Below are 27,575 nucleotides of genomic sequence, written 5' to 3'. Positions count from 1 at the left end.
TCTGGGCTCTGTTCGTCCCCAAAGTTGTCGCAGCACAATAACAATATCCACAATATCTGCCTACTGCCAGGTGACATCCAGGAAGAGGCGGAGGAGGATCACAAGGAGGATGAAGAAGATAGGGGGAATGTTGCCCCAGACCAGGGGCTGCCTGGAATTCATCTCCATGACAGACTTGCTACACAGGTGTCTGCCCCAGCATGTCTGAGGGAGCACGACTACTAATCCAGTGAACAATGAAATTAAAGTTAGAATTACAATCATTCTTATAATCAATAATTATAGTAGTTGAATTGTTAAAATGTTATAAATATTGTTTTGTTGATTTATTTATTCTAAATAACATATAGTAAACTATCCAATGACAATCATTATTATAATCATTATATATTTATCCATGTTGAAATGTAAATTTATTTTGTTGATTAATTAAAAATGATTATTGCTAATTGTTTTTTATGCACACTTCATAGAAAGGCAATGTAGGCCCAAATGAAAAAAGTAACTCTATTAATCACAAACTATTTTAGTGGTGAAGAATCATGCCAAATTGGTTATCTGTCTCCAAGTAAAAAAAAAAAAAAAGTGTTCTACTGTATGTAGCAGAATACTTTGCTCTCACCATAAGCCTATAGGTGCCTCACCTGAAGTAACATAATAACATACGTATATACCTTACCTATATGTTACCACTTTATGCACACAACTCTTTAAATCAATCAATCAATCAATCAATCAGTATAAACTTTATTGCCCCCGGAGGGAAATTTGCCTTTGACAATCAATGCCTCCAGCAGCTGCATATAAAAACACAAGACAGACATAACCGTACATTTAAATAATACATTTTCAATTCACTCCTGAGTGGGTACAGTTCCTACATAGACTGGATATTGCACAGCCCTTGTTGCCTTGATTGCAATATAACAATTAGGCTAATTGCATTGCTGGCCGTTTAAGAGCGAGTAAAATAAAGATGAATAGGAAAAATATCATTAATTGTGAGATGTAGCCTACAGGTTAGTTATAAAACTGCACTGATTGTGGAAAAAATAAACTGGTTAAAGAGTTTGTCTTGTCCTTTTCAATTTCTGATTATGTCAGTGGCCAGTGCACAAGAAACACACAATCGCAATTATATAGAGCATATGCCATTTCTACTTACCAAAAGACTACGTTTTATGTCTTTAGTTTAGCCTACAGTAAGCTTTCTTCTACCAGACTTTTTTTTTTTGAACAGGTGCTCCCTACATCACAATAAAGTAGCCTAAGCAGTTTACAGACATAATGAATAGGCTACATGCATCAATTCACTCTGTTTCTATAAAAAAAAGCCTAAAACAAATAATTCCAGTGTATCACAACTTGTGTAAATACAATGTTGCTATTTGAATATTAAATTAGCCACAAAACCGATGGGTTTTTTGTTTGGAGGACATGTTTTACCGTTTTAAATATGATGTAGGCCTCTGCATTTGTGTAAGTTAGCTGACAAAGCATCTCTCCTAGTTATTACACATTAGCTAATTTAATACTTTATTTTCAAAGGAGTGCGTTGATGTCTCGCATTAATACGTAACGCACCGTATGACAGATGTGTTTCTAAACCATCTATATTGCTGCTGTGCCCTCCCTCCCTTTTCTGGTCACGTGATTAGTGGCCTCGGTGAGGAGGTGCCTTATGACGATGGTTGCAGAGCGTGCCACACGCAGACGTTGTCCTGACAAACGCCGTTACATTTGTAGTTTTGAGTGTCATATAAGTCCTAACTGCTTAAATATGCGTGTGTAGCTGCTGGGATCCAAAAATCCCGTGGGATTTGTAAACGACTGAGATATGAATATTCTCTCAGCGTTACGAACTTGTGCGCTATCTTACAAGTGATTCCGGTTCAGTGGGACGGTTTGGACGGTTTTCTGGAAAGTGACCATTGTTGTAATCAGGTCGAGGCTGTTATCATTTTCACTTGCGGACTCTCATAGTTTTGCCGGTTTACACTTGAACACAAGGAAACCTGTTCAAAGTGTCATGAAAGAAATGTCAAGGTAAGACATACACGTGGCACATTTTTCACAGATTAACGTTTTTGTTCGCGTTTTAGATAGTCCTAAAGAATAGGCTAATAGCTAACGTTAGCCAACTGTCACAACAACCAAACAAGGCCTGCAGCCATCATGTTAGTTAGCTCGCTGGTGTGTTGTTGGTAGCTATACTGTTAATGTGCCCAACAAAATGAACACGCTGCCGTTGTTATTTGGAAAAATAAATTCTTCAGTAGGTCTGAACAGATCATTGATGAAACCATTCCTTCCGTGATAGGCAGCTAACGTTTGCTAACTTGCTAAATTAGCTAATTTGTTAGCATGTCCAACCTGTTTGTAGCATATTGGCTAACGTTCATTCGCCGCCAGCTGAGGTAAAGAAGTGGCTCGTTTACGGTAAATTCACTCGAGACATTTATGAAAATTTGCCTTTCGGATGTGAATTTATACACAGTCGTGGAGTCATTATTGCGCATGTTGTTGAACTGATGTAACTTTAGCATAGTGTCCCATAGCGGTTAGCCAAGTGTTTATGTACATAGGTTCGCGGTAATTGGAAAGGAGAGTCACAAACTAACGTTACCCGTTTCATCTACCACAAAGGACTGTGGCTTATACATGTTTTAGACCTGGTTTGATTAACTTACTCATGAAAAAAAATAAAAGGCCGTACTAGCACGAAGCAGTGGTGTGTAGTAGCTGTCATTTAACGTATTGTGTCATGTTCCCTCGCAGCACTATGCCTGGTGGGCAGCAGCCTCAGAAACACTATGGCATCACCTCTGCCATTAGCCTTGCACCGCCACGAGAAATAGACCACCAGTACACCAAGAAACTCTGTGATGCTATGAAACCATTTGGAGTATTTGAAGATGAAGAGGAATTGAACCATAGGTGAGGAAATATTGACATGACAAAGAATAAAGTAGCTAAAATGCTCTACATTCTCAAAGCATGCAGATCATTCAATGCAAATCACCTTTATTGTAGGACTGCTATGTCAAACTACAATTTTCTTACATATACAATTATGCTTTAATGTGTATTCAAGAACTTCTCATGCACTTATATTTAGTATTTGTAATACCATTTTGGTCTTGCTGAAGGTTTTAAGGGGAAGAGCATGGAAGAAGCACTTTCTTAATGTTATGTCCATTTTCAGACTTGCAGTTCTTGGGAAGTTGAATAACTTTGTTAAAGAATGGATTGCAGAGATCAGTGAATTAAAGGTATGTCATGTTGTGTTAATTCATCACTGATTAATAGGGACTATAAGACTAGAGATCCTAATAAGATTTAAGACATTCTACTGGTATCCTAACTTGAAAGAAGTCATTGACAAAATAGTGCATTCTTCTCTCCACAGAATCTTCCACCATCAGCTATCAGCTGTGTTGGGGGCAAGATATTTACATTTGGTTCATACCGCCTTGGAGTTCACACAAAAGGTATATGTGTGTGTGTGTATGTGTTTAACAGTATATGCAATGCGGTGACATCAACCAAATCCTGTTTTATATGGGGGGAATAGTTTGACAACATTTGAATTTAATAACAATACCATGCATGCACTGTATCAGTTGCTATATTAGCCTCTAAAAAAGGAGCAAAAAGATGTTAATACCACATAGCTTGTCGACAACACCTAGTCAATGCCATTATGTGTCACTGTTTGTTTTTGAAAAGCTTAGTTTATCCTGACCACACTAAAGCATGAAGCTGGTATTGTCTGATGATCATTCAGCTATTGAGTGTTTTTTAAAAGACCAGTTTTGGGGTTTGAATGCTGGGTAAACAGTGACTTACCATAGGCTGAAGGCATTGATCTCAGGGATGGGCTTTTTGGAACAAAAATACAATTCAAAGATTGTTTCAAACTAATCAATTGCACGCTTCTCTTCAAATGTGATATTCATATGAGTGACGGTCTATGCCTGTAGGGTATACTTCATTTAGAGAAGGAAAAAGATGCTAATGCAGTTTGGTTACAGGTGCAGGTGTAGCAAGTCTCTGATGATACAGATGTTATTGGGAACACACAAATGTGCCATTGATTTTGCAAGTCAGGGATGTTTGTTGGTTTTCCATGTCTGGGGGATCGATGTGGAAGAATGGGCTCTTGTCCCAGCAGTACTGATACAGCTCTTGCACACCACCTTATTTTTAAAATGGAAAAACTAAAAATGAAATGAAACATTTTAAAGGTTGAATATGTAGAATATTTATTAAAAGCTATATTTTTTCAAAAAATAATACACCCACGGGGCGTTTAGAGGGGTACAGAATGAAAGTATTGCTGTTCCATAAAAAATTATATTTAGTCTGAATTTTTTTTGATGGGCTTGACAATGACTTTCTGTCACGTTCTGTTTACATTCGTAGCTGCCCGTAGCCGACACGTGGCTCAATTCTCCGCTGTTTTCCTGCCTCCTCCCGGTCGTATGCGTCTGTTTTCAACAAAGCCTTTTTAATAATCAATCGGTGGATCAATGGATTATCATATACATGTTAGGATGGGTATATTTGTGTAGTCTTATCTGTCATAAACACGTTTACTGTCGCGGACTCCCGGTGCTCACCGAGACAAGAGCAGTGACACCAGAGGCTCTGAGCGCAGGTTTGGTTTTCAGCAGCGGTGTGGAAGGCAGAGAGCCTCCACTGTCCCTGTAACAAGCTACAAGTCATTTATTATGCTGTTAAATGACGGTAAAAAATGAAACATAAGGTAAATATCCTGCATAGTTCTCCTCCTCTGCTGTCCTCTGATCAGAGCGGAGTCCCTAGCAATGGCCTGTTTTACCTAGCAACGGTCTGGCAATCGACTGCTGGAATTCTTTTTCTGTTGTTGTTCTGGTAATTCTACATATTCAACCTTTAAGTGATGTTAAACTCACAGCTGTGTTCTATTCTAGTCTAGTGTTCTAGTGTTGTGCAACAAAGGTTTGTTAATTGTTGTAACACTTCAGGGTCTTTTTCATTAAACTCATCAACTCAAAATCATTTACGCCTCACAGGATTTAATTTTTGTTCAGTCATTGAACAACAAATCAAAGATTACCACTCACCCCTAGTCTTTGAAACTTCTTCCCACATTTACTGAGTTCACAAAAGGTCATCAGTGCCCAGGAAAACCAGGCCTTGTATTGTATGTTAAAAAAAAAAATATCTAAAGCAAATTTATTTGTATAGCCCATTTTTACAGTTAGTCTCAAAGGGCTTTACATTTAGACCCTCACATCGACTACGGAAAAACTCCCATGAAAACCCTTAACACGGAAAAAACAGGAGAAACCTCAGGGTGAGCAACAGTCCTCACCCAGGACAGGCAGACGTGCAGTAGATGTTGTGTACAGGCAAGACTTAGGAATAGTCCACCAAAAAATGAAATTCAGTCATTAGTGACTCAACCTCGTGCTGATGAATACTCCGGAGTAGTTTTTTATTCCTCAAAGTGCATCTAGAGATCCGGGAGGCTGTTTCATAGTCCAACGAAAACTTTATATGAGAAAAATAGTGCCTGACACAAAAACGTCCATAAAACTACACAAAGACCATTTAATATTCCTCCACATTGCTCGTCCACTGCAATCCAAGTGTCCTGAGGGGATGTAGTCCAGAGTTTACCCGAAACAACGTCATTTAGGACATTTTTACAGCCTAAACAGTCCTGTATTGAATTTGAATTTGAATCAACGCGATGCACACGGACGTGACCGGACTTGCCTCAATGACGTTGTTTCGGGTAAACTCTGGACTATATCCCTTCAGGACTCTTGGATTGCAGTGGACGATCAGTGTGGAGGAATATTAAACGGTTTTTGTGTAGTTTAATGGACGTTTTTATGCCGGGCGCTATTTTTCTCATATAAAGTTTTCGTTGGACTATGAACCCGGCCTCTCAGGTCTCCAGATGCACTTTGAGGAATAAAAAACTACTCCGGAGTATTCATCAGCATGAGGGTGAGTCACTAATGACTGAATTTCATGTTTTGGTGAACTATTCCTTTAACGCTTTACATTTCATACACTGAGACTTTCCAAAGCGGATGCTGAATGAATCTAATGACCATGGTAGAGTCTGTGCTTCACAATGCTCTACTTGTGTTAAGCGTCGTAACTTTAACCACTGTTTACCATTGTCTTTAACCTTGAATGCAGGAAGTTTGTTCAGCTTTCTTATCAGATTGAAGTTAACACATTAACCTACTGAGCAATACTGTTTACACTATTAACTTTTTTATTGCAGGAGCTGATATTGATGCTTTATGTGTGGCTCCGCGCCATGTAGAGAGAAGCGACTTTTTCCAATCTTTCTTTGAGAAATTAAAACAGCACGAAGAGATCAAAGACTTGAGGGTAAGTATAGTGCACTTCTCTATATGTCAGAGCAGCGAACAGCAGTATGCCTATCTGTAGGTTTAAGGATAAAAATCCCACATTTAGATATTTGAAGTGGAACTATCATCCTCCCATAGCATTTGAATTCATCCCTGAGCCATGAAAAGCTACAGACATGTGAAATCAAAGATGTTTCAGTGTAGATGATACAAAAGGAGCTCCTGCCTTTCTCCAAGAGGAGCCGTGTTCACTGTTCTGTGGAACTTTGAATGCTATGACTGCGTGCACTTTACTGATGAATGATGATACTGAGTATCTTGTGTTTCTTGGATAGTGTAAAAGGAGGATAATTGTGTGTTTAAACTGTTGAATTTTAGAACCCTGACACTCATATTTTACATTCTAATAACTTTTCCTGACATTGAACCCACCCTTAAAATACAAATACACAGAGCTGTGTGCAGAAAGCATATTCCACCTGGGTTCACACCCATGTTCACTTGGTGCAAATTTCATTCCATGATCATGTAATTTGGATTTATGATTATGTCCTGTCCCCAATTCGGTTTTGACAGTGTCTGTCTGTTTTTTTTTTTCAAGGCTGTTGAGGATGCTTTTGTACCTGTGATAAAATTCAAATTTGATGGGATAGAGGTAAGTTATTGAGATTCAAGTGATCTGTGTTATTTGAGTTCTCGGTTACTGGGGCCTGAACAAGTGCAGGCTAGAATGTTGGCTTGTGGATTACGCACTACTACTCAATTATGACACTGACTTTGATTCTGTTGGCAAAAAATTGCTTTATGTCAGCTGTCCTGTCCAAAACAATAGCCTAGTGAAGAATGTGAACATAAGGACAAAACATTTTTCAGGGACCTGAATGAACTTCATAACACTGGTTGGTAGCCAAGCCTGTAGTAATGGTCTTTGAAACCTCCAGAGAGCAAAAATGTGGGTACAAAATAATGTGACAAAGTAATTGTTCTTATATATCCATGAAATCTGTGTGCATGTCATAGTTGCAGTTGAAAGCCTTGTGCCAATGAGATTTGTGAATAATGTGTTTGAACGTGATCATTTAAAGGTTGAAGCTGTTAAAAGCAAATTTTTAAACAACTTTTTGTTATTATTTTATTGTATGACTCTAGAATTTTTGTTCTTTAACTTTTTCCTTCAGTAGTTTAACCTCACTCCGTTGTAGGGATGGGTATCATCTGGATTTTATCGAAACCAATACTGCTTATCGATCCCGATACTAATTGATACTCTTATTGCATTTTCATTTCATTTAGTTAAGTGAGCCACACTTGAGACCCGTGATTCACAAAGTGTGACGCACACTTCACTGGTGGGGAATAGAGACATGACGGGTGGGGAACAACAAGCTGGTATAGACCAATGTGGCCAGCTGTGGTCTGGTCACTTGTCGCAGGAGTTATTACAATGTTTCGTGGTTTTCAGGCGTCTTGTTTTTTTCTTTCCCTCACAATTTTTTGTTTTCATATAACATTAATTTATATGCGGATCAAGTGCAAGAGAAAAAACTGGCACATGCCAGATTTAACGTTTGCCTAAAAACTAAAACGATCTGATTAGGAATGACGAAGGGGGAAAAAAACAACAACAAAACAAAACTAAACAAAACAAAAAAATACACATACACACACAGGAACCAGTACCAATTTAGTACTGGTTCTCGATACCCATCCCTACTCCCTTGTGTCTAGAGAACCACCAAGTTCAGAAATGCCACCCCCACCCCCAACTCTGTTTTTATTGGATTGTGTATGGATTTTGTGTACTCTTTTTAATATCAAGATTCTGTCCTGCTCTTCTGTCTGTCTGAGCAGATTGACCTGCTTTTTGCCAGACTGGCGTTACAATCCATTCCAGACAACCTGGACCTGAGGGGAGACTCTATTCTAAGAAATCTGGACATTCGGTGTATCCGCAGCCTTAATGGTACACTTCAAGGCCTCTGTTCTCCATATTGACTTGACTTGAAGCCTAATGCTGTTGCTGGTGCAAGATTGAGAAGAGCTTGTAGTAAATTTTATTTTACAGGGCTTGTTTGTAAAAACTAAAGCTTCTCTTTTAGTGAACTGACCCAGAGACTGTTAGTCTTAGGCTTGTTGAACAGTGCTGTGAGATTTATGGTGCTTTGTCTTGATACAGGCTGTCGAGTGACTGATGAGATTTTGTACCTGGTGCCAAACAAAGAAAACTTCAGGCTGACACTGAGAGCCATCAAACTGTGGGCAAAACGTAAGTGGACTTGAAACATGAATGGAATGTCAGAAACACTTCTAAAGCGTTTTTTGTATGTTAACTTTTATTGCATGTTGCATATTGTATCATGAGCACATAACACTGACCCATCACCAGAATTGACCAATTAAAAAATGGAGAGACAGTTGACACTAGTCAAGTATCCAGTTATGCATTTATGTTTTAAAATTAAAAGACATTATCACCTCCCATGTCTCTCTGACAGATTTTTTTTCTCCTACTTAAAATCAATCTGTAGATTACAAAGAAATTGTTCAAAACAAGATTTAACTTTATTTTGTTTGAGTTTCCCTTCATGGAGTGCAATCAGAAACAACAAGCCAAAAAGAGTCCTGACTGCTATTGTGGAATGGAACTTTTCAGTAAGCTTTTCTCTAGTTCAAAACTGACAGGGATTCAATTGATATTGCATTATCGATATTACTAATCGATCCGGTATCTTATTGATTCTCATTGGGTAGGGCAGGGATTCCCAAACTGTCATGCGCAAACCGCTGCTAGGGGGTGCGTGACATAAAAAGGGTAAAGGTGATATATATATTTTACAAATATTTTTTCCCCTGCCTATTTAAGGCCTGGGTGATTTTGGCCACCGCCCCGGTTAAAACACGCGTGTGTGTGCATGAGGAGCCGTTCAGATGTATCATCTTTTGTGCACACAAACACACAACACGACGGCATACCAGTGCGCTTATTTTTTCGTGCACATTTGTGGCGGTGTTGTGTCAGACAAAGATTCTCCCTTGGTTTTTCTACCGTTTCCCACGGAGCTCTGCCCCATTTCAAAGGTGAAAGAAGCCCGTGTGTGGAAAGACGTCGCGTCCGGGATGTAGAATGTGTGTTATAGAAAAGAAACACACATTTCAGGACAGCTGATTTGTATCACCCCCCACCACCGACGGCGTTTTTTTTTTCTTTTAGTTTTTTTCATGTGTCGACCATTGGGGGTGCGTCAGCTCTGTCAGAAATTTGAAGGGGGTGCGCGACCCCAAAAGTTTGGGTACCGCTGGGGTAGGGGAATTAAAAGAGAAATGGGTTTATTTGCATTCATGGCACTAATATTAATAAAGTAGACAGGGCCAGTTTAACACTTTAGTACTGGGGCCTGTGAGGCCAGCTGTGGCCACAGGAGTTAATATTCATTTTTCCATCTGTGTACGATGAGCTGATGTGACTTACAAAAAGCTTCAGTTTTGTCTCATCTGTCCACAAAGTTTCTGAGAGAATGTCCTTTGTCAGCAGGGACCGTCGGTGGCGGAGAAAAGAGTAACTCGGTTTTCATTAAAACAAATTGACCTAAAATACAAATTTGAATTAATTGATAAAATTGGTGTATTGCCCAGCCCTACTCTGACATATCAAACTATCACTGTGCTTACATTGAGTGAGTAACATCAATATTGTAAAAATGTCACTGATTTGTCCTGTGTCCTGTAACTTGAGGTCGTGGAATCTACTCCAACATGCTGGGGTTTCTGGGTGGAGTGTCGTGGGCCATGCTGGTGGCCAGGACCTGTCAGCTGTACCCTAACGCTGTAGCTGCCACACTCGTTCACAAGTTCTTTTTGGTTTTCTCGAAATGGTGAGAATCTTGCTCTTTGAAAGCAGAATGTTATGTTTGCATATCTTGCACAATGCCACTCCACTGTATTTAGGTGTTCAACAAACGTATTCACTACATTTGTATTTTCTTTTTTTGCAGGGAGTGGCCCAACCCTGTGTTACTGAAACAGCCCGAGGACAGTAATCTGAATTTGCCTGTGTGGGATCCTAGAGTGAGTATGACACCAGACAGTTTCATCATGTTGTTATTAGGGGTGGAACAGTTCACAAAATCCATGGTTTTGTGGTCACGGTTTTCGGTCCGGTTCTGTATACGTTGATTGTTGGGAAAATCAAATATGTCTTGTTATATTCAGGTTAAAACTGAAAGAATGAGACATTGTGACAGTCTGAGGTTTAAAGGAGAATTCCGGCCATTTTTGACCCCTAAATCGTTTTCCTTATCATCACCCAGTGTTGGGGGAGCAAAAAACGCGACTAAAATTGATGCAGGCAAACCAGAGTTACACCATGGCTAGACGGCGCTAGGGATAGCGGCAGCGCTAAAGTATGGGGGCAATTTTTTCAACCACAACAAACACAAAAAACAATCAGATATCTATGATACATGACTCGAATCCTTATGACACACCACTGAACTCATATTGTACAGTATAAACTTTGTGTTTTTGCATGTAATCACTCACCTCAGATATCCTAACTCTGAAACGTCCTGGAAAGACATTACTATCTGATCGCAGAGCGCCTGCTCTTCCCTGCCACAGAAACAAACACTTTTTCCTTGTTGTGATGATTTCTTTACAAAAATAAACGGTCGGAGATATTTTGGACATTACCACTGCACTGCTCCACCGTTTATTTTTGATTTGAAGAATGTTTTTGACTCCTTTTTTTTGCTATGAAACCAGTTTGGTCCCCTATGTTTTGATTTTAGGTGAACCCATCTGATAGATACCACTTGATGCCCATCATCACACCAGCCTATCCCCAGCAGAACTCCACATACAACGTCTCCACATCAACACGCACCATCATGAGTGAGGAGTTCAAATATGGTAATGCAGAATACACAAGTGCACCAACACTGCAAAGCAAAGAACAACAAGCTTATTTCTCCACTGTGTGTGAACCAGTTGGCAAGTTCTCAAAAACAATGAGTAGTTTTGCTTAGGGCAGTGGTAACAGCACATTTTTGTTCCTCTTTGCGCTACATGTTGCTCTTCTAGTGTTGACCTTTGACATATTGTCCTTGTGTGTTTGTCATAAACAGGGCTTAGCGTCACAGATGAGATACTTCAGGGAAAAGCAGAGTGGTCGAAACTCTTTGAGCCACCCAGCTTTTTCCAAAAGTACAAGTAAGTATTGCATTTCACAGACACCTCCTCCACCTCCTTGACAGTAAGTCAAGATGGTGTTGAACATGTAATTTTGAGTCTGTTTCCGGAAATAACAAAGTAAAGACGTGTTCTGTAGCCATACCCACCCTGTTTATTGTCTCCTGCACGATACACCACAAATGGCGACAAGGATATTGAATGAATACCCCTGTGTAAATAGACTGTAAGAGTCACCGTACACTGGTCGTACTTGAGAAAAACTGAGTAGTTGTTTTTTTTTTTTTTTTTTGCGGAGTAACTGGGCACGAGTTGGACTAACAGTTAGCATTGTAAAAAACCGCCATGGCTGTGCAAGTCGGTCATGTGGTTGAATACAATGATTTTGAGTCATATCTGGAACATCTGGAGCAGTGGATGTTGGCAAATGAAATCAAGAATGAAAAGAAGGTGTGCATGTTTCTCTCGGTGATTGGGGCTAATGCTTTTAAGCTGCTGAAGGATCTGTTGTTGCCAACAGTACCGAGTACTATGCAGTATCCAGATCTGGTTAGACCATTGCGTACGAATTACAAGCCAGCACTGATTGTAATCGCCGAATGATTTCGTTTCCAGAAGCGTAACCAGAAAGAGGGAGAAACTGTGTCTGATTATGTGGTGGCTTTAAAGCAGAACTATGCAGCTCGGCCGGAAATAGCTCGCTCCTTCGTTGGTTTCTCTTTTTTTCCCTCTCCGGAGCTCCCCCACAGTTCTGGTAGGCACATGTCACTGTCGTAAAAAAAAAAAAAACTCGCCGCCGCCACCTCCTCCACCCCCCCTACACGTGCTTGTGTTTACTGCTGTTTGCTAAGCCCTGCTAACACCGAGCTAACGCTAACACGGCGCTAATGCTAACACGGAGCTAATGCTAACACCGAGCTAACGCTATGCTAACACGGAGCTAATGCTAACACGGCGCTAACGCTAATACAGCCACACACAGACATACACACACAGGAATAAAGGTTCCAAAACGCGAAGGTGTGTGTGTGTGTGTGTCATGATGTATTACATTATCTTATAAAAGACCCATGGTGTGTGTATCTGTGTTAGCATTAGCTCCCTGTTAGCCACAAGCTGAACTTCATCAGTAAACATTTCATGTTTCCATGGTTTCCTCCGACTTTCCGAACTCAAACCAATCACGATTCGTGACATGCATGACGTCATATGCGTTCTTATCTCGTACTGCCGTAAAGCAGTTTCTCGCGATACTTCTATCCATTGACGAGATTTGTAACACCGAGACGGACGACTGATCTTGCAAGTGCGGTTTTCAGCCAGTGGGGGGGGTGAGCGCATTGGCCTAGACCCCATTCACTTCATAACAGGTCACTCAACCATCACAGTGACTCTGAGCCACAATAATTACAGCCCAAATCCTGCATAGTTCTGCTTTAAGGCAGCTGTCAGCTACCTGTGCTTTTGGATAGTAACCTGGAGCGCAGGTTGCTGTCTGAAAATGATCTGACCTTCCTGAAAGCTTGTGAGATTGCAGTAGCAATGGAACTGAAAGTGATTTCAAAGACTGAGAAGAGTGAGTGGGCCTCTCAAATAGTCACACAATTAGGATTTATAGCGACTACAAGATCGGTATCAATCAGTGTAAGGAAGAGCAGACATACCCACTACTTGAAGGGGAACTATGCAAGTCCGCTCGCATCTCTGCTGTTCTGGTTATGCTGCTCTCAGCCATGTGCATTTGTTTACAACGAAGCCGGCGAAAAATCAATACATTGAAACGTTACATAACATAAACGATGTTGCGGCGGGTGTGTTTGTGTAGTCTTAACCATCATAAACAAAAGATTACGGGTTACAGAGCCAGTTGTGTTGCGGTGTGCAGAGAGGAGAGCTGGGGCGGCGACCGAGTAACTTAGACTGATGTTGCAAGGTTGGTTTTCAGCCGTGAGACGGCAGGTGAAGGCAGAGAGCCTCCGTTCTCACTTGTAAGAAGTCACAAGTCATGTAGTTAACGATCACAATTACTCCGGAGCTTTTTAATTAATGCAAAAATGTAGCAGAGCCACAGGAAAATCCTGCTTAGTTCCTCTTTAACACAGATGATCTGTTTGCTACCTTAGCAGGAGGAACTTCAGTAAGCTTGACCTTTCTCATGCCTACCAGTATCTGCTGTTAGATGAAGAGTCAGAGAACTATTTGACAGTCAACACTCATAAGGGCCTGTGTATTGTCTCCTGCACGATACAACACATTGACATTTTACCAGACTCTGTTGCTACTGATTGAAGCACATGCTCTTGAAATACTGATTGAGGAAGGTTTCCACTCTGTTAAATGGCAAGATAGGAAATACTAAATTTGTTTTGTTTGTTTTGTGCTACAGGCATTATATAGTTTTGACTGCCAGTGCGTCCACAGAAGAAAACCACTTAGAATGGTGAGTGTCACACAACAAAATTTCCTTTTTTATAGTGTTTCAACTGCATTAGGATATTTTAACTGAGCCAGATGGTGCAGTCGTTCACCATCCCTGAGTGAATTTATTTTAGTGCGTATTCACTAGTGTGACATGTTTTGTTCAGAATGTTTTTGTTTATTTTTAAGTTCACAATGTTACAGAGAAACAAATCAGTGTTTCGCATACATTAATTTATTTGTGGCGTCCGTTCATTCATCTTGGCATACTGCTCTTTCTATGTTATTGTCGTTCACACACACAGACAAGCGCGCATGCATGACAGTAGTGCACAGTAAAAGCTAAACCCCCCCCCGCCACGGTCTCATGTCATGTCACTTGCAAACCTGTGGGAAACACTGCAAATACAACAGAATAAATAATTCTTGAAATGAGTAAACTGTGCGGTTATTGAGTGAAGTGCACCAGTTGTTAGCAACACTCTTGTGAGTATATCCTGATGTTTCCTTCAGGATCGGTCTGGTGGAGTCAAAGATTCGTGTTCTTGTGGGAAACTTGGAGAGGAATGAGTACATCACCCTGGCTCATGTCAACCCCCAGTCCTTCCCGGGCTCGAAAGAGAATCGAAATGAGTGAGTCTGTTTTTTCTGTGTTCAAATGCTTACTGAGAAAGTTGAAATTGAATACCTTTCCTTTAAAATCAGTCAGAAAATTTGAAGTACTAGTAGAGGTATAAGCTTTTGTTGTTGTTGTTTTTTATCTTTTATTGTTCTCATATGAAATATAAACCATTGATATGTTTTTACTACTGGGACAAGTCACTAACCATGTTTCCATCCACTTGTTTTTATTTGTTATTTATTGTCATGAATATTGATAAAAAAGTTAATACGTTGATCTCATTGGATTTTCTCTTGATCTGTAAAAAGCTGATGCGACAACTACTGATGGAAACGGTTCTTTGCCTGACAAATATGAAATTCAATTACATTTACGTTGCACGCAGTGACGTAAATGGCCATACGTCTCGCTGTACGTCACTGCGTCAAGTGGACAGATGCTGAGAGTAGGTGTTTCCTTAATTGGATGTATGTGAAAAACATATTGGCAGTTTTAGACAACAAAGGCTTCAGAAATGCCTTAAATTTTAAGGAACTCGAGAAGGAAATGGCGAAGGAGGGATATTATGCAAACCATGGGACATCCTGAGGTGCAGGGTTACATGGCATAGAAGAGGGAGTTATCCACCAGTGGTTCAGGGGGGAAAACAAAAGTCAAGTTTCCCTTCTTTGATGAAATGGATCAATCCAGGCAGCAGCTCCTAGTAGTATTCGATTTTGCAATTCACTGCAAAAATGAATAGAAACATGCTAAATTGCAAGAAAACAATTCAATACACCAATATGATCGCGAAACAACACAACATTGTTACGCACGGCTTATTATTCAATTTAAAGGGACAACGAGGAGTTTCTAATCGGTTATAAAAAAGTCTCACGTTAATGTGGATGAATCTCCGCTACCCACACTTGTTAATGGGCCCATTTTCGATAAATATATCGTTCTGTCTCTATCGTTATTTTGTTATTATTAGTGGTGGCGGAGATGCTGGTCGAGCCGACCAGCGTTTCTTTACTTTCAGTTTCGCAACGAGTCATGAGAATAACGTAGCTGAATCGCCGTTTATGGTCGGAACTACGGTGGTATCTGAACCTCTTTGAACCTCTGACTTTAATTATTGATGAATGAAAACATGAGTCCGTCTTGCGCCGGTCAAAAGAATTTTACGGTGCGCGCGGAGGCTCATAAAGGTAGTGTGAAAACGCTTCGCTTTTCCAAAACTCCTCGTTGTCCCTTTTAAAGGTCTGATGGAATAGATGGAAACGCACTTGAACCGGCATTATTCACATTAATATTTGTATCCATCTTCAGATAATTCGATTGACAAGTGGATGGAAACATGTTTACTAAGTCATGGTTTCCATTGTTGGCAATGTCATGTTAGATTGACTGGCTGCAGTTTTAAAGTAATTGAAGTGTTTCCTCACATCATCATCCTCGCATCATTAACTTTATTAACTAGCTTATTTAATTCTAAACTTGTTGTTTTCATTTTGAATCTTGTGTGTTTCTGCAACAGGAATGACTTTGTCTCCATGTGGTTCATTGGGATTATTTTCAAGAAAGTGGAGAATGCAGAGAGTGTAAACATTGACCTGACGTACGACATCCAGTCCTTCACAGACACTGGTAAGTTCTATAATATGACTCCTCCACATTTTCTTGGGGTATACGATATAAAAAATATATAATTAATTATTAATTAATTAATTAATTAATTATAAAAATATATTATTATTATTATTACCTACCAAACACCACATAAGAATACTGAAACGATAAAAGAACCTGTACATTATCAACATTAGCAACTTTTATTAACAACAAATAGCTTATAAAAAAATGTGGATGACGTGCTCTCCAGTCTGTTCACCTGCAGCTGCACAGAGGAGCTGTCAGAGGAGCTCAACATTAGAAGATCTAACTGCAGCAGATCTGCAATAGATGTTGTATACAGACAAGAAAACTGTTTACAACACTGATTATGGGAAAACATGGAAATGGTTGATGAGGGCTGATGAAGGCAGGGAGAGCAGGCGAGCTCGAGAATCGATTTTGAATCGAATCGTGACCCTAAGAATCGGAATCAAATCGTGAGACACCCAAAGATTCCCAGCCCTGAAATGTATAGAAATATATTAGGGCTGTCAATCGATTAAAAAAAAAAAACGAATTAATCGCACAATTTCCTGTAATTAATCGTGATTCATTTATCAACAAATAAACTGTATTTGTCCACTTACGACTTGAGTTTATAATGAATATTTATTTATGTATTATCATCAAATAGTGTAGAATAAACACAAAGAAAGTATATTTAAATTCAAAGACTATTGTAATGGCTTTCTTTAAACTTTAAACACAGTTTCTCTCCTGTGAAGTACAAATTTGGCACAAAAAGGCACCTTGCTTATATCCTCCAAGAGAAATAATAACAAAGCCCAGGCCTACAGTCTATGGTTGAAGTGCAGGTTGAATATCAAAACCATCAAGACCACTCCAGTAACTCCAGTAATCAATGAAGCTTGATATGTAATGTTCTCTGCAGTGTACCGACAAGCCAACAACATTAACATGCTAAAGGATGGGATGAAGATTGAAGCAACACATGTAAAGAAGAAACAGCTCCATCAATATCTTCCTCCTGAGCTGGTGCAGAAGAAGAAGAGGGTGAGAAATCTTTCTGTGCATGTGGGGACGTATGATTTTTTTTTTTTTTTTTTTTTTTTTAGCTCCGTCATGATTATCATCCTCTTATTTTACCACTCTGAATTGTTTCTCTTTATTTTCTCCCTTTTGTCTGTCCTGCAGAGCATAGCGGAGTGCAACCGTAGCTCTAATGGTGGGAGCTCTAAGCGTATCTCTCTCGACAGCAGTCATCTGGACAGTTCTAGAGACACAGATTCAGGGACTCCCTTTAGCTCTCCAGCCACCAAACCCACCAAGCCTGCAACTGACACAGAAGATGGGTATGCTATACTTGTTGTGTTGTTGCTCTTCACATCTGAAATAAATTTTTAATAGGTTCATAATTGTCTTTAATTTGTGTGTTTCTACTGGATAAAATGAACACCATACATTGATCTGGCTTAAATATACAGTCACCATGCCGAGTAAATGTTCCTTCTTCTCTGTATTTTTCAGTGCCAGCCCACCCAAACAGCTTTTTGTTGAAAGCCCTCCAGCATGCAGTGCAGCACCACCTGCTAAAGACCAGGGCATGTCTATCCCTGTCATTGGCTCAAGTGAGTTTTTGCACAGAGATTATGTTGATCATAGAAAATAAAGCAGTTTTTTGTTTTTTTTGTCTTCCTGGTGGCTGTCTCTTTGAGATAGGTAGGTAGGTAGGTAGGTAGGTAGGTAGGTAGGTAGGTAGGTAGGTAGGTAGGTAGGTAGGTAGGTAGGTAGGTTGGTTGGTTGGTTGGTTGGTTGGTTGGATGATTGATTGAAAAATGTATTTTGTATCAGATGGCCGTTGGGGGAGTGACAGAGTCCTGCCTCACCGGAGGGACTGCGTCAGGCTGGAATAAACCTTATTGGATGATAAACATAACAGACAGCTTTTATTTTGAAATGACAGGCGGGAAGTTATCTGATGTATCGGTGGACCGCAGAAAACTATGATGACAGGCGCCTTGGATAAAGTGTGTGTGTACATTGGGGCAGTTCAGATTCAATTAAATAGTTACTAGCTAGAGGGGTCCAAACTGATGCATAGTTATTTGTCAAATGATGTGAACATTTTTGGCAGCTGACCCCCCTTGAGTGAGGTGTACTTATTCTCTCAAAGCCGTCTTTTTAATGAGAGATTTGCTCTCTCTTTAACTGGGAATCTGGGATATGTCTGGGATTGTAATTGGGATGGATGGATATACTATGTGCCTAGCATGTGCCATGTAACTACTTGCACACAGAAATTCTAGTGTCAAAACGCTCCAAAAAGAGTAATTTGCATATTAAAAATTCTCCCGGGGGAGGATACCCCTGGATCCCCCCTACCTTGGTTTGGTTTCGGACCTTTTTCACTCTCACGAGTTTGCAGGTCTACAAATAATCCTAAACCTGTAGAGAACAGTAGTGGTTTACAAAGGGCATGATGATATTGGAAAAGTTGAAAATGTGTCCCTTTTCTTCTCTGTCTTTTCTCACGCTGCAGAGCCCCCGGTTAAAGCAAAGCCTCCTTCCCCACCAGCCAGCAGCTCTATCACCCCAGTGCTGAGTGGCATTGTTCAGCCCAACGCGACCAGCAGCCCCAAAGAGGAGCCCAATGGCCTGGAGGAGGAGGACTCTGTCAATGGAGCTACGACCAAGAGACCACACTCGCCTACACAAGAAGACCTGGCCAAGAGACACAAAGACACAGAGGTTAGAGGTTATTCTCAGTTCATGGCTGGAGTTACAGTTTAGATGTGTTTTTCAATACCTAACTAAATGTGCCCCTTCTGTAACTGTTGTGGTTTTGCTGCAGGTGGTGTCCAATGATGACTCTATTTTCAAAGAGCCATATCCACCATCTTCCGAGTCCCTTACACAAGGAGAAGGACCCAATACTGTAGGTACCTCCTGCTCCATCAGCTTTTATTAACTGTTTATATACAACTAACTAACCTATAGATTTCATTCTGTCTCTTAACCTTCAGACCCCTACTTCTGGATCAAAGGCAAAGCCGATTCCAACTATCGATACCTCAAGGACACAGGTAATATCCTTTTGAACCATGACCTCTGTCTTTATAGCTGAGTTGTTTGATTTCAATCAACATAAGGCTGTGAGATATACTTTTGTTAAATCAGTAAGAAAGTGACTTAATTTGATTGATATTGTTCTTACCACAGAGACTTCCGAGCATGGAGCTACCAGATGCCTCCTCGCCTCTCCCAGCCAGCAACAGTTGTCGTGTTGTGAAAAACTCAATTAAACTGGCCCTCAACCGCCACAAGTGAGTTTCATTCATTATTACAACAGCCACAGGGCGATTGAAACTGATGTTATTTAATTGTCTTTAAAGGGATAATTCACCCAAAATTCAAATTTCACTCTTCTACTCACCCTCATGTCGACTAAGGGCTGGGAGAAGTTTCAGAGTCCTCTGTGCCTTCTCTGAGTTACAGCAGGGCTCCATGCAGCACTGCATGTCCATATGACGGTTCCAAACGGGCCTCACTTTTCTTCGTCCAAAAAGACACACCAAAAACCATCCAAATACCTCCATAGTGCTCGTCTGTAATGTCCCTCTTGTACAGTGAACTGGTGTCAGCGCAAATCGCGCGAGACAGGCAAAGCAGTGAAATGAGACACTGGGAGCTTCCACTACAAACAAGCTTAAAACCTATACCTATTGAATTTTTTTCTGAACAATTTCTCATGTTAGGGCTTCAATACAAGAGGTACAGATGAGCACTATGGAGGTATTTGGATGTTTTTTTGGTGTGTCTTTTTGGACGATGAAAAGTGAGGCCCGTTCGCAACCGTCATATGGACATGCAGTGCTGCATGGACCCCCCCCTGTAACTCAGAGAAGGCACGGAGGACTCTGAAACTTCTCCCAACCCTTAGTCGACATGAGGTTGAGTAGATAATGAGTGAAATTTGAATTTTGGGTGAACTATCCCTTTAAATATTTACTTTGTTAAATCCACCTGTATGTTTGAATGTCTTGCAGCATCACACCTCCAAAGCCCCCAGTGTTTGAAGGCACCCTCAACACTGACACTCCACCTGCCAGTGAAGAAAAGGGCATGTCCATTCCTGTCATTGGCTCAAGTAAATACTATATCTGTTCTTACACTAGCAGCTTGTGCAATTGAACTTGTAATGGTGCACAGCACTGTTTACTAAATAACACTTATTAAGCAGCCTTTTTTAAGATGAAAATAAGCCCATAACGAACTTCATCTAGATTTGCTCTTCAAGGATTTTTGTTAATTTTCTTAACGATAAGCTCTGGCAGGGTTCCCTAATTCTGGTGTGGTGCTGTTTCGGCACTGGCCGTTTTATAGTCCAAAATTAATAATTATGTCTAATGCTTCAGCTGATGCTCTTTTTTTGCTGCACCACCTCTATCTATATAGAGCTTATAGACACACACTGTGATCTGATCTGATAGTTAAACATCATAGGTAAGTGTAAGCCTATAAAAGTGAAGGCTGCATGACATCTTTTACAAGGAGGCAGAGAGAAGTCTGGTGGGAAAGAGGAGCGGTTTTCGAAGTTAGGCCATGATATAGTATTTATGTCTGATTTAGCCGCTGCTCCTTTTTTTTCACCGTCTCTTTCTATATACAGCTCATAGACAGGCTCTTGTGCAACGTACAGGACAGCTGCGTGTGTGTCACCTGTATGGACGGTGCTGCTATTACAGTTTTTCTCGATTGTTTACACACAATTTTTGGTACTTGAGACACAATGGCCTCAACATCTAACTCATGCACCAACTCCCTTGACCAAATCTGCTAAACTACAAGCACAATTCCTGCTTTACACTGAATTTGCAGTTCTATAACACACTTTTTTCAAACTACACACAATTCTCTGCATTTGGCACAATTTTCATGAAGAAAATCTCTTGTTTTCACAAGTAACACACTGTTATTCAAAATTCTAAAGTTAGTTTCCCTACTATGCACACTGACTCATCACATGGGTAAACACCTGTCACACAGTTTTACAATTAGCAATCAGAGCTTTAGCAAAAAAGGGCAGCATAACAGGCAGTGATGGACTGACACCAAAAAGAGGGAAACCAAACAGAGAGGCCACACATCACACAAACACACACACACACATAGCAGTGATCATAATGATGATGACAAAAGAAAATGCATTGATCACCAAAATTGCATGTTGATAGAGGGATTCGAACCTAGACTAGAACAAAGTCTTTGACTACAAAGAGTGCTGCTCTACTAGGTGAGCTACATATTACAGTAGTCTCATCTTGTCAAAATTATGTATTCAGTCTTTCAAAATTGTTCGGCCGTAAACCAGCTGACCCCGACTGACTCTTTTTTTTTTCTTTTGTGGTCAGATCAGCATGGCTGCATCGTCACACGACCACCTCGGTCGCGTCTTCACGCATTTCATTTGTTACCGTGTATTTGAGTGTTCTGAGTATCAAAACAATATTCAAAAATTTTACAACACATTTATATATGTAGGCCTACTGTCTGTAGTTACAGTAAAAAAAAAAAAAGCCTAAGTCATTATGAGGAATGGAGTAGAAGTGTTTTCCATTCATCCTAGTGTTTTACACTGAGCACATCAGTGTTCAACTGGTTGTTATAAATGTCTAGTCATATGATGGTTTGTGTGTCATTTGAGACTAAAATAGCATTTTGAGAAGAAATAACATTGGGCCTCATTCACCAATATCTTCTTAAGAACCTTCTTAGATTCTTTCTTAAGTTGTTCTTAAGAAGTTCCTTAAGAAAACCCTACGTCAGATTCATCAATGCGTTCGTAAGCCTCAGAATTGTTCGCAGGTGTGTTCTTATGCCATCTCCTCGTAAGTTGAGGGCGTGTGCCAGGTGAGTCTAATTAACATATGATTAGCATAGATAACTAGAGATGTCCCGATCACATTTTTTTGCCCCCGAGTCATTTGATTTTGAGTATCTGCCGATACCGAGTCCCGATCCGATACTTTGGCAATGCAGTAAAGTTTTTAATGTAGATCAACTGTATCATCCCACTATTTTTCTGTTCTTTGTGCTCTACTAGGGATGTAACAATATCACAATCTCACAATAATACTCTACCTCAATAACAAGCCCATGACATTTATTGCAGTATTGTAAACTCTCAATGTATATTAGCACAGTAGCTCCACAGTATAATATTAATGCCGTTATCCATAAGTCAACAACAAGAACATTTGGTCAAAAATAAAATAGCTTATCATGTCTTTCTCAATCACCAGCCTCTCTCCCCTGATCCCACCCTCTCCTGCCTGTCTGCCCCCCCACCCCCTCCCTCACCTCGCTCCTTCTCCCTCCCTCACTCACTCCGCTCCTTCTCCCTCCCTCCCTCCCTCCCTCACCCAGCTCACCTTGCTCCTTCTCCCTCTCTAACTTTAAATAAATACCTGGTTCTGTATCTGCCATCACGCAACACAACGGTAGTTTTTTATTCAACAGTATGAGAAGTTTAAGAATGTCCGCGACATCTGCGCGGTCGGTCCGTGTGTCGGTCTCACGTGCGTTACGTCGGACTCGCTCTCAGTAGAAGCTGCAGTGACTGTTGTTGCTGCAGGTGTGTGTAGCGCTCAAACATCAACAACAAGCTGCTTGGAAGTCAGCAGTGAAACAACGCAGCCACACACACACAAACAAACAGTGAGCTGACACGGTGACACGATCGTCTCTCACACTCTCGCAAGCGCCGTCATTTCATATCGTTACTTGTCCGCGACGACGCAGCCACACACACACACCGTGGAGCTGTGCCCCACAGACCATGCACAAAACACAAGCACGCTGCACCGAATGCGCGTCGCTTTGGGTAATGAGCGCACATGACGAACGTCTACAGTAAAAGTAATGTGTTTGAGAGTGCAAAAGATGATACATCTGAACGCCCCCCATGCGGCCCGTCTTCGCTTTAGACAGATAGGAAAACCCTGACATGTAGATATGTAATATATCCGATTCCTGATCGGGATGTAACGTCCGATTCCGATCGAGTCTGAAACCACGTGATCGACCCCGATTTCCGATCACGTGATCGGATCGGGACATCCCTATAGATAACCGCCCCATCAATGCCCGTAAAAGGGCATGAGACTGCAGGGCCGTGTGCACACAGCACCCACAGGCACTGAGCAGAGAAGGTGGAGTGAGAAAGAAAGTTGAAATGCTCAAATGAAAATCTGGGAGGGAGCACCAGACTCCAAACGTAAAAAGAATTTAAGTAGTGAAGTGGCGCTACTGCGGCAGGAATGAAACAAAGAAACAAACAAAAGGCTTATATTTAGTTTATATTTTTATATTTATATTTAGGCTATATTTAGTAGCGTCAGCAGTGGATGCAGCTCTTCGGGTTGTTATCAGAGAGACCACACTCTCACGTGTGCCATCATAAATATCATCATATTATCACATATGAAAAAAAAAACAGTTGTGTGTAGTGTGAACACTTACAGTAAGTGCACTGTTGCAGCCCGCAATTAGCAAAAAAAAAATCATATCGGCAGCTGTATGTTGCGCACAACAAAACTGATATGAATTAAGTGTCTATAATGTTTTTTTAAGAGACTGCAATGATTTGTCAATTATTATTAATATATATGATTATTAAAAACATCATAAAAGATAAGAAAATAATTCTTATTCAAATCATATAATATCATACAACTGCAGAACAGAAGAAAACGCTATAATTGGTTATTTTTGCAGAAGTCTCAGCACTTAAAAGTGCGTAAGTATACTCCTGACTGTTCGTAGATTTTGTTCTTAGTTAAGAACAAATTCTGGATAAGAAAACATTCATGAATGCCACAATCTTCGTAAAAACTTCGTAAGTAGGACTTAAGAACAAATTTGTTCTTAAGAACGGTTCGTGAATGAGGCCCATTGTTTTGAATGTAAAGTTTCATTTTGCAGGAGCAGTGAGAGGTTTTGCCCATTGTATGTGATTTTTTGGATTTGTGTGTAGAGTTCTGAGAGTATGAGGCATGCTTTCAGAAAATGTGTGTAAACAATCGAGAAAAACTGTAAAAAACAAAACAAGACATTTTTTAAAAAGGACAGCGCTGTGCTCTGCTTTTGAATAAAAAGCGTTCAACATGTGAAGATCTAACTTTTACCTGAGTGCTGCTCCTGTTGGCATAAATATTAAAGATATGAAAATGGTAAAACAAAAGCTTTCTTGAAGAGTTAACACTTCAATCAAAATGAGGCGCCTAACTGAAGAATGTTTTTGTTCTCTTTCTCTCTGTAGAACATGTGGCGCCCCCCATTGGCAACTCCATCCCCACATTAGTGAGCAGGGGAGCTGAGCCACTGAATGGATCGGCCTCCAAGAGACCCCACTCCCCATCTCTTGAGGAGCAGGCCAAGAGGCTGAAAGAAACAGAGAAGGCCAGAATCCATATAGCCTAAACATAACAATGGAGAGTGGATTCATACACACAGAGGTGGGGGATTTACATGTAAGTCAAACACCGAGATGGTAACTTCACACAAGGACAGGAAGTGGGTTCAGTCTCAAGAGTCAAGCAGCAAGACGGATACCTCTCCTCAAATCCTGATTTGTCAGTGGATAGGTGATTTGGTCGGTGTTGTCTGCGCCCTCTGTCACACTCACTACCAGAGGGCATTAACACAACTTCATGGAGATATCTGACATGAGAACTTAAGCAACAGTTTTTTACTCATCTTGTCCTTCAGTGGTTGAAAGTGCACACTGCAATGACAGGAAATGAGTTGTTCCTCTTTTCATTTTTCCCTTTTTTCCTATATTAACATGTTTTAAAACAGCCCAAAATGTTTATCGACGCTTGCTACACACATTTCTTGTGTATGCTGATTTAATTTTTCTTGTCTTTTTTTTTTTTTGTTCCCTTTTCTCCCAAACAGAAACCTGTACAGTAAATGTTGATGTACATAACTTTTTTGTCTTAAAAAAAAACAAACAAAAGATCACTGTTAAGTCTTTTGACCATTCTATAGTAGTTTTATCTAAAAAGAAAAAAAAACATTTAAAAAAATTGTAATTTCTTGTTTTTCTCTACTGCTCGTCCAACAAATGTCTGAAGCCCTGGATATCTTTTGTAAACACTGTAGGTTTGGATACTTGCAGGGAGGATTTATTGAGGGTTTTGCTCATGGTGGAAATCACAACCACAACTCTTTGGGCTACCATGACATCCTAAAGAGGACTCTAGGGTAGTTATCAGACCTGCAGTATGTAGGCGATCAGACGCCCAGTGACATCAGTGCTTCTCAGGTGCCCATAAGAGCAAGAAAATTAACCTCACAACAACAGGAAACATCAAGCATGTTCTGGAAGCCATGACATGGGTCTGAAGCTTTTTGGTGTTGCGCTCTTGGGAGGGTTAGTAGACAACAGCAGAGGGATCATCAATACTCTATGCTAATCTGTCTGTTCAGAAGCTTCTCAGTCACGGCTGTAATCTAAACGAAAAAGGTTGGGGGTTCTGCCTACTTTCCATTGTAAGTTTAAGCCTGATGCCTGCTCAGTGTGGTTGGCACAAAAAAGTGAGTGCTGGACAGGTCACGAGATAGTTGTCAAAAGTGTTTAAACTATGGTTTTGTGTTTGTAACTGTGATTGACAGATGAACACCTAAAATGCTCCTATAATCCATCAGGAAGGCTAAATAACAAATTGGTTTGGATACTGTTTGACCCCCCCCCCCTCCATCGCTGCCACCATTGTTCTGTTACCTATTATTGAAGCTCGATCTTAATGAAGCGAAGTCCTGATTGTTCGTGTTCCATGTCCATGAAAGAGTTTGTGGTGCTTTTGTGAAAAATGGTTCAAAGTTTTTTGAGAGTTGTGCTGGTTTGTGTGTATGCATGCATATATGGTTGACTGTGTGTGCGTGCATGCATAAAAGGTTTATGTGCTGGAGATGGATGGAATTCCCTTCGTTTTGGGTGGTAACCCTCTGCGCCTCCTGTGGAGGTTCTTAAAAAAGGCATCTCCTCGGACCACAGGTGGGGGGTCAGGAGACGACTTTTTCCTGCCTTTGGCCCCAACCCTACATCTTTATGGTCTGAAGTTGGGTTTCTTTGTGTTGGTCTTCAGCACAGAGGTTCTATATAACAAAGTACTTATAAGCACCCTCTTCATAGTAGCAGGTAAGAGAGTTGGGACACAGACTCTTTTCCAGCATCAGTTTCCCCAACAAAATGTACAGAGAACATTTTTTTCAAATTCATATTCTTCATTATTGGGGGTTTTCTTATCACTTTATTTATATTTGCATATTTGTACCATGTTATCTTTTTTTTAATAGCATATAGCAGGTAGGTCTTTTTTGAATGAAATCTGCACCACTCTGTTTCAGACAACTCATGTTTTCCTGTTCAGAAACATTTAACAAAACAGGTAATTTAGATGTTTGTTTCTAAAATGTATTGAAAGGGTATTTTTGTATGTGTTTATCACTTCCTTTAAATCAATCTGTACACCAATTAAACCCCATAAACTACTCTGGTGTGTGTTTGTTTTTATTTATATATACATATTACAGTGCTGTCATGTGTTTGCGATGATTGCAGTAATCCGATGAGCGGGAAATGTGGGCATGGCTGGTTTTGTTTTGGTTTTTTTTACCACCAAGGAGTGTTTTGGGTGAAAAACTAATGCTTGCAATCAGCTCAGAATCATTAAAAACCCCTAGTTTGACCCCTCGCAAGTTACTTTAAAGCCAAATTAAACATTTCGGAATTTTCAAAAATCATGTGAGGAAATTCAGGGTGGCAGCCAAAATAGCCTAAATAAACATACATGGGACAATATTTCAGGTTGGGATCATCAACATTTTTTTTTTTTAGTTATGTACCATATATGATTTAATCATAGCAATCTTCATCTCTACCAATTCCCCATGCCAAGACAAAAAGAAAATGGGGTCAGTTGTCTCTGTAGGATGTATAGTTCAGGAGCCATATTCATTTTTCACAGTCGGAAATCCAGGATGCCCTCCAAAGATGGTAAAAAAAAAAAAATCTGCATGGGACAATAATTGACACAGTCTCTTACAGAAATAGGCTACATCATGTAATGATGTAAACTGTATATTAGGTAGGCCATATAAGCTAATTATAAAGAAGACATCCAAAATGTATTTCAAACTGTAGCTATATGAAACAAATTCCTTGTTTGTGGCGTCATACAAGATCAACACTACTGTACATCTTCTGTCAATGGACGGCCTCTTAAAGCATTGGAAGTTGGCTGTAGTCAGAGAACATGCACTAAAGCACTTATAATAAATCGAAT

General features: G+C 40.2%; 1 protein-coding gene across 3 annotated transcripts; it reads left to right on the top strand.

Annotated features, from left to right (window-relative positions):
• The first annotated feature begins 1,681 nt into the window (after positions 1–1,681).
• papolg (poly(A) polymerase gamma) lies at positions 1,682–26,778 on the top strand. Of its 3 annotated transcripts, none has more exons than XM_085800776.1 (24): positions 1,682–2,046; positions 2,779–2,937; positions 3,206–3,272; positions 3,410–3,491; positions 6,290–6,399; positions 6,982–7,035; positions 8,232–8,343; positions 8,557–8,646; positions 10,114–10,252; positions 10,373–10,445; positions 11,168–11,288; positions 11,504–11,588; positions 13,954–14,007; positions 14,499–14,618; positions 16,127–16,236; positions 17,156–17,277; positions 17,419–17,576; positions 17,752–17,852; positions 18,800–18,972; positions 19,076–19,159; positions 19,248–19,307; positions 19,444–19,547; positions 20,271–20,371; positions 24,545–26,778. In XM_085800776.1, the coding sequence occupies exons 1-24, from the start codon at positions 2,030–2,032 to the stop codon at positions 24,703–24,705; spliced, it is 2,457 nt and encodes an 818-aa protein (XP_085656902.1). In that variant the 5' UTR covers positions 1,682–2,029; the 3' UTR covers positions 24,706–26,778. The 3 variants fall into 3 exon arrangements, with proteins under 3 accessions (XP_085656902.1, XP_085656901.1, XP_085656903.1); XM_085800775.1 differs by having other exon boundaries at positions 18,764–18,972; XM_085800777.1 differs by having other exon boundaries at positions 18,764–18,972; positions 20,271–20,386; positions 24,545–25,286.
• The last annotated feature ends 797 nt before the right edge of the window (positions 26,779–27,575 follow it).

Source organism: Trachurus japonicus, chromosome 15 (assembly GCF_045865225.1).
Source record: "Trachurus japonicus isolate A0001 chromosome 15, Traja_1.0".
In the NCBI taxonomy this organism is placed as follows: domain Eukaryota; kingdom Metazoa; phylum Chordata; class Actinopteri; order Carangiformes; family Carangidae; genus Trachurus; species Trachurus japonicus.
This window is presented reverse-complemented; position numbering and strand designations above follow the sequence as displayed.

Coding starts and splice junctions, on each gene's coding strand:
- papolg (XM_085800775.1), top strand. Junction 16,237..17,155: donor CCAGTCCTTCACAGACACTG/GTAAGTTCTATA, acceptor TGTTCTCTGCAG/TGTACCGACAAGCCAACAAC. Junction 19,308..19,443: donor TCGATACCTCAAGGACACAG/GTAATATCCTTT, acceptor TTCTTACCACAG/AGACTTCCGAGCATGGAGCT.